The sequence below is a fragment of the Aquila chrysaetos genome, chromosome 15, assembly GCF_900496995.4.
Source record: "Aquila chrysaetos chrysaetos chromosome 15, bAquChr1.4, whole genome shotgun sequence".
Lineage (NCBI taxonomy): Eukaryota > Metazoa > Chordata > Aves > Accipitriformes > Accipitridae > Aquila > Aquila chrysaetos.
Genome location: NC_044018.1, coordinates 27,902,860 through 27,919,882, shown reverse-complemented (window position 1 = coordinate 27,919,882; position 17,023 = coordinate 27,902,860). Strand labels below are relative to the sequence as shown.

The window sequence follows — 17,023 nt, the reverse complement described above, 5'->3', positions numbered from 1 at the left end:
CCCCACAGCCTAGAGGACATGCTGACACGGATACACTTTGAGCTGAGCTGTTTATTGGGGTAAATCGGGGGTGTACAGAGACACCACCACCCCCCGCCCCGAGGTGGGAATGGAGGGGTGGGGAGGACCCCTCCAGCCCCCATGCTGGGCAGGGGGGCAGAGCCAGGGTGTATACACGCAGGGGCTGGTACCTGCTTGGGGAGGGAGAGATTCCCCAGAGGGTCGCAGGGCCCTGGCGGCGGCAGGGATGCCCGATGCGAGGGTGACTCCAGGGTGCTGTCACTTCTGCAGCTGCTTGACGTGGGCATCTATGTCCACAAAGTTGTCCTCTACGACAGCCAGGTTTTCCTTCGTTGTCTGCTGGACCTGGGGGGGGCAAGTGGGGAAGGGGGTGAGTGGCGGGGGCAGGAAGGGGATCCCACTCCAGCCCAGTGGGTGTTGGTGGGACCCACCTCGGCCAGCAGCATGGTGTTGGCCTTGAGAGCACCCACTATCTCCTGCTGCGTGGTGTCCAAGTGCATGAGGACCTGCTCAAACTGTGTGGCTGGGAGGGAGAAGAAAGCTCAGTGCGGGAGGCGGGAGGCAGAGCCACCACCCCTCCCAAGATGCTCCCAGTGACAACATGCCACTGTCCCCAACATCCCCTCCAGCCCCTCACCTTGCTCGTGCAGGTCCCCGAGGGTCACCAGCCTCTGCACAACATCAGGCAAGGTGCTGGCCACGGGGTCCCAGTGCTGCATCGTCTCATAGATCTGGTGGATCTGGGGGATGGGCCGGGTCAAGAAGTTGGGGGTAAGCACAGTGTGGAGGGGGGGCTCCGAATATCCCCCGCTGTGCCGGGCTTGCCTTTGAGGGGCCCTCCCCTCCAGCTCCTACCTTGCTCTGCGTGTCAGCATCTTGCACGGTTGCTTTGTGCTTGGCAATTTCATTCACCTTCCCCAGGATGCTCTGGGAAAGGGGAAGCAGATTCAAGATCCCAAATCCAGCACTGCCCACCCCCAGTTTCATGACCTTGGCCACTGTTGTCCTGTGGCTCTCCTGTGGACCCCTGACACCCACTGGTGCAGTTCCCTCCTTCTGCCCCCGCCTCACCTGCAGCCGGGCCTCCACTTGGTCCAGCACAGCCATGTCCAGGATGTTCACCTTGGCCTGCAGGACCTGCATGGTCTCCTGGGGACAGAAAGCAGGGTGAGGGGGGACACGGCAGCACCCTGGGGCTGCCCTCCCCAAGTGCTATGGGTACAGAGTGGGGGAAAGGAACCCTGCACGCCCCCAGACCCTGCCTGACTCACCACGAGGCTGGTGCCCTTCAGCCCCACCAACAGCAGGTTCTGTGGGGAAGGAAATTGCATCAGTGGGGCAGGATGGGGGGGGCAGGAGAGTGGCAGGGCAGGCAACCCTGGCCCCTCACCTGGCTGTCGGGCTTGCACTGCATCATCGTCTCCAGCTGCGCCAGCTGCTTTTCCAGCTCTGTGATCTGGGGGGAGGTGAGGGGCTGAGATGGCAGGACACCCCATTTTGGGGTCAGGCGCAGTGTCCCCCCCCGTCATGCTCACCTTGGCAGTCTGGGCAACGTGGTCCTGCTCCAGCCACCAGTACAGCTCAAAGGTGACAGCACCTCCAGTGGGCACCGGGGCTTTGTCAGGGGTCTTCCCTGATGCTACCTTGCTGCACTTCACCACCTCCAGCTGCTGCAGCAGGCGCCTGGGCAGGGGGCAAAGGTGGGCACGGGGCCCCAGCACCACCCCATGGGGATGCTGCCATCCTCCCTCAACTCCCCTAGTTGCAGCCCCAAGGTCCTGGGACCCCACTCACTTGGCCAGGGCACTTTCGGGATCTGCAAAGTCTATGGCTGCAGCAGGGCCAAGCAGCTTCTCCAGGTGGCTGGAGACCAGCTGCTGCTTCAGGCCCTCGACCTGCCTGGCCAAGGCCATGGGCATCAGCTCCTCCTTTGCCACCTCCTTCACCGTGCTCTGTTGGAAGGGGAGGAAAGGTGGCTGTGTCACCCCCCCGGGACAGCCTCCCCACTGGTCCCCAGGGGAGGGGTGATGCTCACCTGGATCTGCTCCACCTCCCTAACCAGCTCCTGCACCTCATGCTGCAGCCGCTGGTACCGCTGCTGGGGCATCTCTTTGGCACCAAGACCCTTGCCGAGCTGCAGAGAGAGGAACAGGGGGGTCAGGTGGGGGCTCACGGCCTGCCCGTGCACCAGGCACCCAGGGCAGGAGGGGTTGGGTAGGATGCTAGTACCCAACTCCCCTCAGTGCCTGCCCATACCTGTGCAGAAAGGCAAGAAAAGGGATTGACCAGGGAGGACAAGCGGGTGAGGCCCTTGACAGACAGGTAGGAGCAGCCTCATGTTCAGAGGAACCTGGTCCTCATGAGGGACTTCAGAGAGACCTGCTGGACGGACAACACAGCAGGACATGAGCAGCCCAGGAGGCTCCTAAGGGCACTGATGACAACGGCCTCCTCCAAGTAACACAGGAGCCAATGAAAGGGGCTCCGCTGGTGCTCATCTTCACCAACAAGGAGGGGCTCATTGGGGATGTGGACGTCAAAGGTAGCCTGGGCAGCAGTGACCACAAGGATGCTGAGGGCAGGAAGGAGGGGGCTTACAGCCCTGGGCTTCAGGAGAACACAGTCTGGCCTCTTCAAAGGTCTGCTTGGAAGAGTCCCCTGGGATCAGGCAATGGAGGGAAGAGGGGCCTAACAAAGCTGGTTGATATTCAGGGATGATCTCCTCCAAGCTCCAGACCGCTCTGTCCCAATGGGTGGGCTGTCAGGCAAAAAAGCCAGGAGGCTGTCTGGGTGAACAGGAGCTCCTGGCCAAACCCAGACACAGAAAGGAAGAAGGTAGAAGCTGGAGCAGGGACAGGGAACCTGGGAGGAGGAGAGATGTTGCCTGAGAAGCCAGGGACAAGGTTACGAAAACCAAAGTCCAGCTGGAACTCAGCCTGGCCAGGGACACCGGACATGGGACAGGCTGAGGCACTGAAGGCCACCTTCGCCTCTGTCTCGACCGGCCATCAGGAATCCCCAGTGACAGTGGCTGGGGAAAGGCTGGCACAAGGCAGAGGTACCCTTGGTGGAAGAGGAACAGCTCAGGGAACGCTTAAGGAAATGGGACAGACAAAAGTGCATGGACACAGGTGGGATGCACCTGCAAGGGCTGAGGGAACTGGCTGATGGCATTGCAAGGCCACCCTCACTCTCTGACTGGGAGAATTGCCAGAGGACAGGCAGGAAGCAAATGTCAACCCCACCTTCAAGCAGGGCAAGAAGGAGGACCCAGGGAACCACAGGCTGGTCAGCCTCACCTTCTTCCCCAGGAAGGCAATGGAGCAGCTACTTCTGGAAACCCTTTCCAGGCAAATGAATGACAGAAAAAACATGAAAAGCAAGCAGCATGGCTTCACCAAGGGGAAGTCATGCTCCACCAACTCGATCAACTTCTCCAATGAAGTGACCAGCCTGGTAGACAAGGAAAGAGCAGTGGGTATTGTCTACCAGGACCTCAGGAAAGACTTCAACACCATCTCCCATAAGATCCTCCAAGAGAAGGTGTTGCAGTCTGGGCTGGATGAGCAGGCAGTGAGGTGGATTGAAACTGCCCCAACAGCAAAGCTCATCGGGTGATGATCGTCAGCCCAAAGTCTAGTTGGAGGCCAGTACAACCAGTGTGCCCCAGGGGTCAATGCTGGGTCTGATCCTCTTTAACATCTTCATTAGTGATTGGGATGATGGGGCAGGGTGAACCCTCACTAGGTTTGCAGATGACGCCACACTGGGAGGAGTGGCTGAGACGCCAGAGGGTTGTGCTGCCGTCCAGAGGGACCTGGGACAGGGTGGAGAGATGGGCCAACAGGAACCTCATGGAGCTCAACAAGGAGAAGTCCTGCTCCTGGGGAGGAACAGCCCCCGGCACCAGTCTATGCCGGGGGCCACCCATCTGGAAAGCAGCTCTCTGGAAAAGGCTCCAGGGGTCCCGGTGGACACCAAGCTAAACATGATCCAGCAAGGAAGGCTAACGGTGTCCTGGGCAGCGTTACGAGTGTTGTGGTCGAGGGAGGTGAGCCTTCCCCTCTCCTCAGCACTGCTGAGGCCACACCTGGACTGCTGTGTCCAGTGCTGGGCTCCCCAGTACAGAAGAGAGAGAGATGGACAGGGCTGGAGCATCTCTCCTATGAGGAAAGGCTGAGAGAGCTGGGACTGTTCAGCCTGGACAGGAGAAGGCTCTGGGGGATCTTATCAATACCTGAATGGAGGGGGCCAAGAGGACAGAGCCCAGCTCTTCTCAGTGGTGCCCAGTGCCAGGACCAGAGGCCATGGGCACAAACTGAAGTGCAGGAGGTTCCCCCCGAACATCAGGAAGCACTTTTTTACTGTGAGCGCGACCAAGCGCTGGCACAGGTTGCCCAGAGAGACGGTGGAATCTCCATCCTTGATATTCAGAAGCTACCTGCACATGGTCTTGGGCAACTGGCTCTAAGGGGCCCTGCCTGAGCATGGGGATTGGACCAGATGGTCCAGAGGTCCCTTCCCACCACCACCCTTCTGTAATGCTGTGTGATCTGTGGCCCTGGGCAGGGACATCACTGTGGGGCGAGTGGGGACGAGGGGCTGTGCACTGGGGTGGCTCACATCCCCTTGTGCTCTGGACTCACAATTTCATACTCCCCAGACTTGTAGCCCGTTGTCCTGGGCTTGCTGATGCAATCGGAGAAATCTGGAAGAGGGAGGAGGAGCAGGGTGTCACCCCAAAATACCTGGGGTGGCTGTGCCCTCCCTGGGGTCAGCTCAGGATCCCCACAGCCCACCCTTCCCTGAACCCCCTGGCTCACCCACTCCCTCGGTGCTCAGGCGCTTGTCCCGGAACTTCTCGTATGCGGCGTTGGGGTTAATGATGAGGTGCTCCACGCTGGTGCTGGTGAGCTCCTCCTGCACACAACGCTCAGCGTTAGGGATGAGGCAGCTGCGAGGGTGCAGCACTGGCAGCCGTCTGGGGCCGGCGCTGGGGAGAGGATGGAAAGTAACAGAGGGGGTGACGGTGGCCCCGTCCTCCCCAGGACAGGGGCACAGCCTCCAGGGACTGACACACAGCAATGGAAGCCAGCAAAGGATCCCCCACCTGCTGCCCTGGGCCACAGCAGCCCCTCTCCAGCCCTTGTGCCCCATCATGGCCTGAAGTGCTTTCGGGGAGCCCTAGTGTGCTGCAGGTGGACAAGAAGGGGTGAAAGCAGTGGGAGCAGCACTAGCAGCATTAGGGGGGGCCGTCTGGCTGAGGGGAGGCAGGAGCAAGCACCCATGAGCAGAGCACAGGGTTACGTTGGCCGACAGACGGGCTCTTACCAGCTCCTTGCGTTTCCCAGAGGTGAGAAAGCCAGAGCAAGGTAAGGAGAGGGGCGAGAGAGAGACAAAAATCGCGTTAGAAGGTTTGTCCCATGCTCGGCCCACCATCTCCCACATCCCTCTGCCAAGGCTGCTGCTGGGCTGGCCCCACGTGAGGGCTCAGCAGCCACATGGGACACGGGACCGCCAGTGTGGAAATGAGGGCAGTGGCGGGGGCAGTGGCTGCAAGAGCAGGGGCAGCGGTGGGCTGGACCCCTTGGCTGGGTGCGCCAGGGCAGCCGGGGCTGGGGACAGCCAGGGGCACACTGGTCGTGGCCACCATGAGGGGTGCTCAAGGTGCCCAAAGAAAGTGTGGGAGCAGGGGGCAGCCAGAGTCCGGGGACAACGCAGCTGAGCCCCCATTCTGATAACCTCCCCTCCAGCTCCAGCTCTTCTTTTCCCCTGGGGGGATGTGGGCAGAGCTCAGGGCAGGATGGGCCCCCACGGAGCAGCCCAACGCCTGGCGGGTGCCTGGGTCTCCCAGGGTAGGAGGGAGGCATTGGCTGCAGTCCAGGGGGACAAAACCCCGATGCTGGTCCCTGGAGGGGCACGACCTGTCCCCTGCTTAGCAGCCAGACCCATGCTGTGCTGGCAGCAAGGATGGGAGCTCAGCGCAGCCCCACTCGCCTGCCCATGTCCTGCCCACGCCTGCAGAGTACTGTGAAGCCTGGCAGGACGGGCTGCAGCAGGATGGCAGCCACTGGCCCTGGGCAGCACCCCTCTGTGCAGGCAGCATCACTGGGGGGGGGCACAAGGCCGCCGGGGCAGGAGCATGTTGTGGCTGAGACCCATCGTGGGGGGCCAGGGGGTCCCTGGGGGTCCCGAAGGACAAGGAGGACAGCGTGTGCAGTCAGGCAGAGCAGATGCAAAGAGGGCAAGGGAGAGCAGGGGGGCAGCAGCAGTAGCACGTCGCACCCTGGGACCCACAGCCACTGCCAGCTGCCTCTCCTCTGCCCCAGGGCAGGGTGACCCACAGCCACGACCAGGCAATGCAGCAAAAGGCAGCGGCTACGGGACCCCGTGCACATCTACCGCATGCAAAAATCAATCCCAAACAGCATGCCGAATTAGAAGCAGTGAGCAGGCTTACTTGTGCAAACTAGTGTCCAGGCAAGGTGGGGAGCACGGAGGGGAAGAGCGGTGGAAAAACTCAGGTCAGTTCAGTGCGCAAGAGCCAAGAAACACAACAAAGCTGCACAGGGGGTTCCCAGGACAGGAGATGACAGCAACTAAAACCCTGGTAACCCTTTGCCTCCTGCCTGCAGCAAGGCCACACGGAAGGAAAACCACAGGGACTCACCAGTGTGGCACCTCTCTATTCTCGGGCACCATTTTGGGGTGACCTAGGCCTGACGAGGGCAACTTTGGGTGGAGACAACCCATTTCAGTCCATCTTGCTGCCCTGGATCTTGCAAGGGATGTTTTTGTCCCCCTCAGAATTGGGGGCCGGGTGCCCGGCGTGCCCCTGCTCCCCATGCAGTACACAGTGCCATGCCAGCCCACACGTGGTGGGGCTGCGCTGACCCCGTGTCCCCTACAGATGCTGGCTGCACTGCCGGGAGAAGCCAGGTCTCAACTCCGTGCCACCGAGGCCCAGCTCCACCTCCCCAGCTTGGGCCAACCGGGAGCACGTGCCGGTGAAGCAGTGCCCGAGGGGGACTAAGCAGCCATTTAGGCCGTGAACCATGAGCACCTGCTGGCTTTCAGCCTCGCCGGCAGAGCCAGGGGTCACCACGCAGTCCCAGGTGCACCCCTCATGCTGTGCTGGCCTCGAGGACAGGCCCCCTATATCACCCCACATTAAAGCCACCACGCACCAGTCCCACAGAGAACAGCCACGGCCTGGGCATGATGGGCTCCGGCGCAGGTCTGGTCTGCGGGACCCTTGCCACTGTTCAGAACTGTTTTATGGGGGTGAACCCCCCTCAACAGGTCCCATTCGTCCTCCGTGTGCTGCCCAGTGGGCACAGCCTGAGCAAAGTAAACAGGGTCAGGCGGCTGGCCAGCCCTGCTTACTTCTGCTGCCCTCAGCCACATTACGCAGGATGCAGATGCCGGGGATGGGGACACGCACCCTGCATGAGGTGGGGGCTGAGCCCTGCCCTCGCTTCTTGGCCCCCCAAAGCACTGGCAGGCTGAGAGATGGGGGTGGTGTGTCACTGGGACACATCATGGTAGGGGGGATGTGGCACTGCAAGGATGTGTGCAGGGACAGGAACTGTTTCCCTGCCACGGTGCTGTTCTTGCTGCACCCGACAGCTGCAGGATGGGGGCATGGGCATGCTTGCTCGCCCCCACCCTGCGGCACGGCCCCAGCAAGGCCTTACCGTCTCAAAGTTGGCCTGGTCATCCTCGGACACGTCACCGGTCTCATAGACATCAGGTTCATTCCTGGCCTGGGGCACAAATGGGCTCTGGTGAAACCCCAGCTCTCCTCAGCTATTTATTATCTGCTTTTGATCAAATACCCCACAACTGCCCCAAACAGCTTCAGATACCACCTCAGCCCACAGACATGCGTGGCAGCTGCCCGCCCCCACACCCCCCACCTCCCCAGAGACTCCACATCCTATCTGGACACGCCTCATGTCCCCAGACATCCCACTTACGGCCCCCATCCCCCTGACACCTCCAAATGCCAGTCACCCAGTCTCCCCAAATGCCCCATTTACTGACCCAGAGACACCCAATCCCCTCAGACCCCCCCAAACCCCTCCAATCACCTCATTCCCTCCCAATCCCCACAGTTGCCCCAGATCCCCCCCAGTTCTTACAACCCCCTCGATCCCCTCAGACCCCCTGGCTCCCCCACTACTCCAAGACAACCCCAACTCCCTCAGTTCCCCTTGATCCCCTCACACTCTCTCAGTCCCCTCAGACTCCCTCCAATCTCCTCAGACCTCCCATAACCCATAAGACAAGCCCCCCAATCCCCTCATTCTCTCCCTTGCTCCCTGACCCCCTCAGACCACACATCCTCCCCCCCCGATCTCCTCAGACACCCTGATCCCCTCAAACCGCTCCCAACCCATCAGACCTCCCCCAAATACCCCTGAACCCCTCATTCTGCCCCAGGCCCCCTGATCCTCCTAGGCCCCTTCAGTCCCCTCGAACCCCCCAGAACCACCAATTCTCCCTCTAGCCCCCTGCTCCCCTCAGACCACCCAGGCCCAACCCCCAAATCCCTCAGACTCCCTAATCCTCTCAGACACTCCCAACCCCCTCAGACACCCCTGATCCCTCAATCCCCTAATTCTCCCCCAGGCCCCCTAATCCCCTCAGACCCCCCCGATCCCTTTGGACCACCTCAGTACCCCTGTGACCCCCGCCCCCGATCCCCTCAGATCCCCAGCCCCGCCCCCTCGGTCTCCTCAGACTCCCTGATCCCCTCAGACACCTGCCCCACCAGATCCCCTCATTCTTCCCCAGGTCCCCATATCCCCTCAGATCCCTTCAGTCCCCTCAGACTCCCTGCTCCCCTCAGACCCAGAGGTTCCCCCCCCCGCAAACCCTCCCGGTCCGGCCCTGCACTCACGATGCCGGACAGGTCGGAATACTTGGGGTCGGCCATGGCCGGGGATCGATAAAGGGGGGGAGACCGTAACGGGGGAGATCGGTAACGGGGTGGGGTCGGTAACCGGGGGGACCAGTAAGGGGGGATCGGTGCTGCGATCCAGGAAGCGCCGAGCAGGGCCGGGGCGGTCGCGGCCGCTCTCGCGAGAGCAGCGCGGGGGGCGGTACCTGTGCGGGGGGGCGCGGCACACGGGCCATCCCGCGGACTCCAGCCCGGTTCCCCCCCCGGTGCACCCCCATCCCTATGCTCCCCCCTCCCCCGCTGCATCCCCCGGCCCCGCCGCCCGCCCACCCACCGCTGCCGCAGGGCCGCCGGATCGGCGGCCAACCCGTCTCGCTCGGCCTGGAGCCGGTCGCGGTCGCGGCCGAGGTGCTACAGCGGCTCCCGCGGCCCCCCATGCACCCGCCGGGCGGGGGGAGGCGCGGCGGCGGCGGCTCGGCCCAGGGCGGTTCGCAGGGCCCCGTTTTGCCGTTCCAGAGCCCGCACCCGTTCTAGGAAAGCGGCGAAACGATCGTTCAGCGCCGCTTGGGAATCGAGGCTTGGGAAACTAGGCACGCTGTTGTGTGCATTGATTCTCAGCCCCTGTCTATTTTCCAGAGTTGGGAAATGTGTGCTGCTCTGTGTGAGGATTCCCAAGTTTTGCCAGTACCCCCAGACTGGAGATGCTGCTGAGTGTGGGGATTCCTGAGCCTTGTTGTTACCCTGGGGATGGGCAACCTGCTGTGTGCCAGGGTCTCTGAGCCCTGCCACTGCACCGGGCATAGCTACACTGTTGTGTGTGAGGGTACCGGAGTCTCCCTGGTGTCCCAGGGTTGGTCATGCAGCTGTGTCTGAGTGTGAGGGTGGATGAGCCTTGCCAGTTCCACAGAGCAGGTCATGGAGCCCACAGGGCAAGCATTCATGAGCCTCACCAGTAGCCTTGGGAAGAAAAGGCTGCTATGTGCAAGGCTTCCTGAGCTCTGCTGGTAGGCCGGGGCTGGACATGCTGCTGTGTACACGGGTGCCTGAGCCACTGGTAGCTCAGAGCTCTGCAAAGCTGCTGGGCACAGGAGTCTCCAGGCTCCGCTGATGCACTGGCACTGGGTCAGCTGCTGTGTACAAGCATCCTCAAATCCCTCTAGTGCACCAGTAACAGCAATGTTGCTGCATGCAAAGGTCTCTGAGCCCCACAAATGCACCCGCTGGACCTGCTGCTGGGCGCAAGGATCCCCAAGTCTCTCCAGAGCATCAGGGCTGGGTACATGTTTGTGTGCAAGGGCCTTAAGCCCTGATGGTACATGGAGCTGGGCACACTGCTGTGTGTGAGGATTCCCGAGCCTAGCCGGTACCCCAGGGCTGGACACGCTGCTGTGTGCTTTGGTGCCTGAGCCCCACTGGTACCCTGGGGCTGGGCTCACTTCACTTGGGTCAACAGTCTCAGGGTCACTATGAATCAGTCCTCATTTGCTGCTGGGTCACATTTGATGTGTCCAGGGGGACATAGCTGAGGGACTCGCCATGAAGTCCAGGGGGTCCCCAGGGTGTAAGACTCACAGCACTTAGTCTGCAAGTTTGGTCCTCAGGGTACTGCACAGCCTTAGGGCCTGGTCCAATCATAGTCAGGTCAGGGCTTGAGAAAGACTCAACTAACAGCCAGGGAGCAGCAGCCTTGGCTGCTCCAAGGCGGGGGAAGTGAATTTCAACGCAACTCCCAAGCCAATGGGCAGAGGGCGTATGGGTGGAGGTCCCGGATGAAGCTTCTCACAGCTCTTGCTCACAGCTCAGGTCTTGGTACATCAGTCTGCTCCCATGTTACACAGATGCACCCTGTGAGAGGTCGGCTTGAATAGAGGCAGCAAAATGCCTGGGGTGTTGGGGGAAGGGGTGGTAGAGACTCTTGGTACTCTCTGGACCCTAACACCTCCCAATTGGCAGCTGTCAAAACTTTTCTCCTCTGCATTACTGCTCACTCCCAGTGGATGGCAGTCCTGATCACTTATCCCTTTTAGATGATTATGTAAAAATCCATTTCAATTTACCTAATCCATTCTACTGCTCCTTGTTTCACTTTGGCCGAGTCGCAATTCCTTGCAAGGACTTGTGTCTTCTTGTTATGGCAGCAGCTCCATTTCTGTCTCACTAGGCTAGGTGTTGTCTCTCATAGGATAATTTGATTTGGAGGTACCTCAGGAGGCCTCTGGTCCACCCTCCTGCTCAAAGCAGGGTCAGCTACAAGATCAGGCAATTTCACTGGTGTGTTGTTGGCTAAAACTTAACGAAGGACAGGGCTCTGAGCAACCTGATCTAGTTGAAGGTGTCCCTGCTCATTGCAGGGGGGGTGGACTAGATCGCTTTTAAAGGTCCCTTCCAACTCAAACCATTCTGCGATTCTATGAAATTCCTGGCTGGAGGGTATATGGTGTTTACACTGAGCTAACCAGTGCTGTGTATCTCCCACAGGGCTGGGATCCCTCCATGTGAAAGCTGTCAGACTGAAAAGGAGAGCAACACCAGTATGCTCAATTCTTTCCCTTGAAATAGATACCATCGTCAGCCTTAGCTGGCGTACCACCAACATCTGTCATTCTCATAGCCACCTATATTGACATCTGAGCTACTAACCACAGTCAAACTTCAGGTTATTCTTCCATACTTCAGACATGTCAGATTTAGATTGAAAGTTTTTCAGATTATGCTGTTTGTTTCCTGGAAATGACTGGAGTGGAGTCTGTTTTTTGTCTACAGTTTGCAAGAAAGCAAGTGAAGTTATTTGGGGTAAATGACATAGGAAATTAAATTTTTCCTATTCTGTGATTTTTCTGGTCTGCTGTTAGCATGCTGCAGGCACAGGTGGTAAAGGACAGCTGAGATCATCACCAGCAGGGCTGGGAAGAGTCTGGGACTTGCTCGATTTCCTTTCTTGCGGTCTCTAAACTGCTATTGGTGGATTATAAAGCTGGCTAGCAAAACTATTGGAAAGGGCAGTATATGCTGAGGTCTCCTGAAACTCCTCAAGGCTGAGCTGTGCACAAGTCTTTCTGCACAGATTACAGCAGATACCATGGAAGAAGTTAATGCCTCTGTGGTGGGTGCAGACCACACAGAGGTGGTCATTCTCCAGTTCTGCAGTTCTGCAGTGTAACACCAAGTTGACAGAGGCCAGGTCCTCTGAAGAAAACCTGATCAATTGGCTCCACAGTGGTCCAGGGGGCTGGTCCCAGCTAGGTATGTGTGGTTGGTCATATTGCACACCTGTTTCCAGGGCTAACAAGCTGGAAAATCCCTAGTGATGTCAGTATTGCAGGTTTGTCTATGTTCTGGATGCTTCATTTTTTAAATGCCTTGCTGGTCGTGATGTCTTCCTGCTACCAATAGCTCATATCTCAAGGCACAATACGCACTTAGGTTCACTGCTAATGGTAGTGAATGTAAATCCAGATTTGAAAGTCTTCTTGATAACTCTGAATTTTTTTGGCTGATTTCTTGTCAGATTTGATTAGATCATCATTGTTTTTACCTCATAATACAGCTAGCAAAGAGTTCCTATGAGGAGGAGAAGTGTTGGCTTTGCTGTTTTCTTGCTGTTTGCTTGTGCTCACATTATCAGCATCACCTTCGCGCAGTTTCTTTGCAGGTATCTTTTTAAGCCACTTGTCGCTTTTGTGAAGGTTAGCTTAGTTAAAACTAGATAATATAATCCATAAATGCACTTAACCAGCCACAGGTAAACTGCAATGTGTCAGAATTGAGTGAGCAAGTGAGGGTGGCACTGTGAACCACTCTGCGTTGTGAGCACCCACTCTTCCTCCAGGACACCCTGCCTGTACCGTGCATGACATGGGACCATCTGACACACAGACTGCATGAGGGTGTCAGTGGTCAGCTGTATAATAAATATAAATACGGCTTAATTTCTTTCTTTTTTTCTAAGGTAAAAATTAAACATAAGTTTTAACATTTTCTTCCCCCACTCCACTCTGGAGACGACTGCACTAAACAAATTACCAGTCTGGTTCATACTGGTGTGGGGAGTGGGTGCGGTTTGACAGCGTCCTTGCTTTGGGGAGCCCCTGTGTTTCCAGAGCAGGAGACATGAACTTGCACAGTGCTGCTTGAGAAGACTGGGGGAATATGTACAGAAGTATGAGTGGCTACTTTTATGGAGCTCCCAGAAAATGTCCTGACCTGTGCAGTTAACTAAATCATGGTGGTTGATGTGACCCCTGGTTCTGTACTCCAGTTGATGCTTTTTACTTGTTTTGTGAAGTGGTAACCAGGGCCTGTGCAGTGTTGAGGAAAGCTGCAGTGCTGCATTACCCCAGCAACATGGAGCTGCTGCGCTTTGAGCAGCTCCTGCCCCAGTGACTGATGAACATGGCAGCTCTTGTGCCAGGGGTACAGGATCAGACACTGGGCTGTGGCTCATGGGCCCAGGGGAGGAAGAACCATTGTGGTCCCCAATATCTCAGCAGGAGGTGAAATAGCCTGGGCTGAAGATAGAGGTCTGGGTTGTCTCTCTCCCCTGCGTGCATGGCCAGAGAGTGAAGACCCTGCTGCCACGTCTGGACGCGAGCCCTGCCTCTGTGCAGCAGGCTTGGGGCAGGAGGGCCCAGGCAGGTAGGGGATGCAGGCTGCGGGCGTTTTGTCACCTGCAGATGGGGAACCTGGATAGGTGATGGCTGGATGTGGAGACTGAGGTCCACCCACGCCTGCCTTGCACAGCAGGGTCTGGCAGTGCCACCCCTGGGGCTCACAGCCAGGGCTTTAGGAAGGTGTTTGGGGATTCGGGAGGAGGTGGCCATGGGTGTTGGATGTAGCTGCAGGGGAAGGGTCTGAGCAGGGGCACAGTCCCCGCACCCCAGCATGTGCTTCTGGTGGCCCCTGCAGACCTCACACATGCAATAGTGCCCTGAGCTTTGCTTCGCCTTCCCCTCTGTGCCCTGCCTGCCCCCACCTGCCCCCCACCCCCAGCCCTCACACCAGTGGGACCTGCTCCCGTGGCAGCCGTGGCCAAGGGGCCAGCCAAGCCCCAGTGCAGCCCTGGTGCCAGCACAGGGTGAGCGTGGGGCAATGCCCCACTGTACTGGTTTTGACTGGGATAGAGTTAATTTTCTTCATACTATCTTGTGTAGGTCTATGTTTTGGATTTGTGCTGAGAAGTGTTGATGATGCAGAGATGTGTTAGTTACTGCTGAGCAGTGCTCGCACAGAGCCAAGGCCTTTTCTGCTTCTCACCCTGCCCTGCCAGCGAGCAGGCTGGGGGTGCACAGGAGTTGGGAGGAGACACAGCTGAGACAGCTGACCCCAACTGACCAAAGGGATATTCCAGACCATAGGACATTGTGCTCAGCAATAAAAACCTGGAAGGGAGAAGTTTGCTGGGGCTGCCATTGCTTAGGGACTGACTGGGCATCAGTTGGCTGGTGATGACCAATTGTTTCTTTTTTTTGTATCACTTGTTTTTGTCTCTCTTTCTCTCTCTCTTATTTCTTCTTATTGACCTGTCTTTATCTCAACCTATGAGTGTCTGCACTTTTACCCTTCCAATTCTCTCCCCGTCCCATGGGATGGGGGGGTGTGAGCAAGTGGCTGTGTGGTGCTTAGCTGCCTACAGGGTTAACCCACAACACCCACATCCCAGGGCACTGGTGGCTTGGGGTGTCTGGTACCATGCCTGCCTGCAGCAACCCATTCTCAGGGGTCCCTGCGGCTCAGGTGTCTTGAGCCCCCAGTCCTGTTCACATGAGGAAACAGGCATGGGCTGGCAGTGCATCCCCTCTCCCATCCTTGGATTCCAGGCATCTGGCTTATAGCTGGGTGTCCTGCGGATCCGCTCCAGCTGGGGTGCATACAGGGAGCTGTGGCCCCCTCCCACCTGGGGCCCCCAAGCAGCTCGGGGGGGGAGGGCACTGCAGGCTTTGCTCCTGCTGCGGGCAGGTCTGGTCTGGGTGTAGGTGCCTACAGGGCCATGCTCGGTGGTGGTACCGCCAGTACCACTCTACACCTGTTCTTACTGGCGTGGGGGCTATGCCAGGGGGCTTTGCCTTGGCACAAGGAGGGCTGTGGGAGGCAGAGATTGGGGGGGGGCACAGCTTATCTGGGTGTTGCAGAGTAGGAGACCCCTGGGACCCCCATGTTCCGTGTGATGGAGCCCATGTGATGCCAGGGCACAGCTTGCATGGGATGGTTATGCAAGGGGAGGATCTGTGGGGTGGCGTCAGACCCCCTCCCCCAGTGCACCCCGACTGCAGGGGGGATTGGACACCTCTCCGATACCACTCTGTGGCTGCCTGGTATGGGGCAGAGCAGCTGGTCTTCCGGGAGGGAACTCGCACTTTGGGGCCTGTGGGGAGAGCAGGCACTTGTGCGAGGGTGCGTGTGCAAGAGCATGCATACAAGAGTGTGTGTGCGAGGGGTCATGCGCAGATGAGGCAGCAGGAGTGGGGCTTGAGTGTCCCTGGATGGGAGAGGGTCTTGTGAGTGCAGTGGGGGCTCCCAACCTCTTTCACACCCCTTCGCCATACCCGGTGTCCCAGGCTAGCTCCAGGTCCAAGTCCCTGTGGTACCCTTTGCCCGTGGGGCTGAGGGGGCACTGCTGCACCCCCCTGACACAAGGTGTGACCCGAGCAGGGTGGGGTTCCCTGGTGGTAGGGGCTGCTGGCCTTGGGCGCTTTCTCACCTGCAGATGGGGAGCCTGGGGCGGGCAAGGGCTGGATACAGGAGCTGAGGTCTACCTGTGATCCAGGGGTGCTCCTCCCTGGGATGAGGGTGAGGGCAGCAGGGGAAGGAGGTATCGGGGGGTGCCCAGGGGTTTAGGTGCTGGGGATTCGGGCTGTCTGTCCATCTCCACCATCACTGCCTTCGACTACCTGCTTCCTTCTGCTCCAGCTCTGACACCTGACAATGCCACTGAGAATGGGCCAAGCCAGGTCGTTGTCCTCCCAGCACTCCAAGTTGCCCTGGGCAGAGCCCTGCTCTCAGCACCCCAGGTCTAAGAGGAAGGGGCGCCTGGGAGCCGCCTACCCAGCCAGGTATGCTGAGGGGTGCAGGCTAGGGGAGCCGTGTGGTGGTCAGAGGGGGCCCTGAGCCGCTGTCTCGTTGCAGGCAGGGAGTGGGGGCGGGGAGGACGGGGTGATGCTTCCCCTGTGCCTGGTGTGGGAAAAACCAAGTCCTGGCACCATCTGCACATCCACAGTTGTGAGCCCACATCACCCTGCCCCATATCGTGCATCCATCACCTCTGTACCCTCCCTTCCATCACTCTGAGCTTGTCTGAGACTCATAGCATGAGGTCCCCCATTCCCTAAAAAACCCCATCCCCTACACCCTTTTCTGCCCCTGGGCCACCCCCCAGCCCCTGCCCAGTGCCTTTGAACCACTCTCCTCCAGGCAAGCAGCCCTGCTGTTGTGCTGGCTGCCAGAAATGCTTCGCCCACTCCAGCTCCTACACCACCCACCTGCACACCTCCTGGTGTCTCCTGGGACACCCTCCACCCTCTGGAACCCCCACCCAGCCCAGGATGGGACCCTGGCACTGGGATGCCTGGGGGTTGCTAAGGCTATACGACACAGGCACCAGCCACCACTCAGAGCCAGGGCTGCACTGCCACACCAGCGGACCGCCCCTGGGCATCAGTGGGTCCTTCCCAGACCCTGATGAGCCTCTGGATCAGTCCCTGCCCAAAGCAGGGCTGGTGTCTCCCTGGGAGCCCCCCGGGATCCAGCTGTACCCCCCTGGGTTCTGTGCCTCCCAAGTCTCCTGTGTCTCCCCTTCTGCCTCTTCTTGCCTGGAGCTCCTGGGCCCCTGCCTGCCCTCCACCTCCTGCCTGCCCTGGTCCAAGAACAGATCCAGTGGACACTGCTGCCTGGGAACTGGGAGTTGCTGGTGCAACTGGTGAGCAGGGGTCTGGGGGACACACAGGGATGGGAACTGGGAAACTAGGAGACACAGGGAGGGTGCTGAGGCCCTGGGAGGGGCTGGGCCCACTGGGAGGCCCAGGGGGATGGTGACCCTGATGGGGCATTTTGACAGCTCCCATAGACACTGACTGTTGCTTCCTGCAGGCAGGAGTCCTGGTG

The 17,023-nt window shown here is 59.0% G+C and overlaps 1 protein-coding gene across 4 annotated transcripts; it reads right to left on the bottom strand.

Moving 5' to 3' along the window:
* Positions 1-33: 33 nt before the first annotated feature.
* On the bottom strand, positions 34-9,099 carry LOC115351069 (dynactin subunit 2-like). Of its 4 annotated transcripts, XM_030037384.2 has the most exons (16): positions 8,927-9,099; positions 7,719-7,787; positions 6,482-6,490; positions 5,353-5,358; positions 4,845-4,941; positions 4,668-4,729; positions 2,057-2,155; positions 1,816-1,973; positions 1,557-1,704; positions 1,412-1,477; positions 1,293-1,331; positions 1,093-1,170; positions 877-948; positions 659-761; positions 453-544; positions 34-366 (listed from the first exon to the last, which is right to left on the bottom strand). In XM_030037384.2, exons 1-16 carry the CDS (start codon positions 8,960-8,962, stop codon positions 280-282), a joined length of 1,221 nt encoding a protein of 406 aa, XP_029893244.1. In that variant the 5' UTR covers positions 8,963-9,099; the 3' UTR covers positions 34-279. The 4 variants fall into 4 exon arrangements, with proteins under 4 accessions (XP_029893244.1, XP_029893245.1, XP_029893246.1 ...); XM_030037385.2 differs by lacking the exon at positions 5,353-5,358; XM_030037386.2 differs by lacking the exon at positions 6,482-6,490.
* Between the last annotated feature and the right edge of the window lie 7,924 nt (positions 9,100-17,023).

Bases quoted from the DNA above. Each gene is read 5' to 3' on its own strand.
- LOC115351069 (XM_030037384.2), bottom strand. From the start codon at position 8,962: ATGGCCGACCCCAAGTATTCCGACCTGTCCGGCATC. The intron at 949-1,092 runs GTGAGGCGGGGG...CCCCTTTCCCAG, and splicing joins AAGTGGAGGCCCGGCTGCAG to AGCATCCTGGGGAAGGTGAA. The intron at 367-452 runs GTGGGTCCCACC...TGCCCCCCCCAG, and splicing joins ACACCATGCTGCTGGCCGAG to GTCCAGCAGACAACGAAGGA.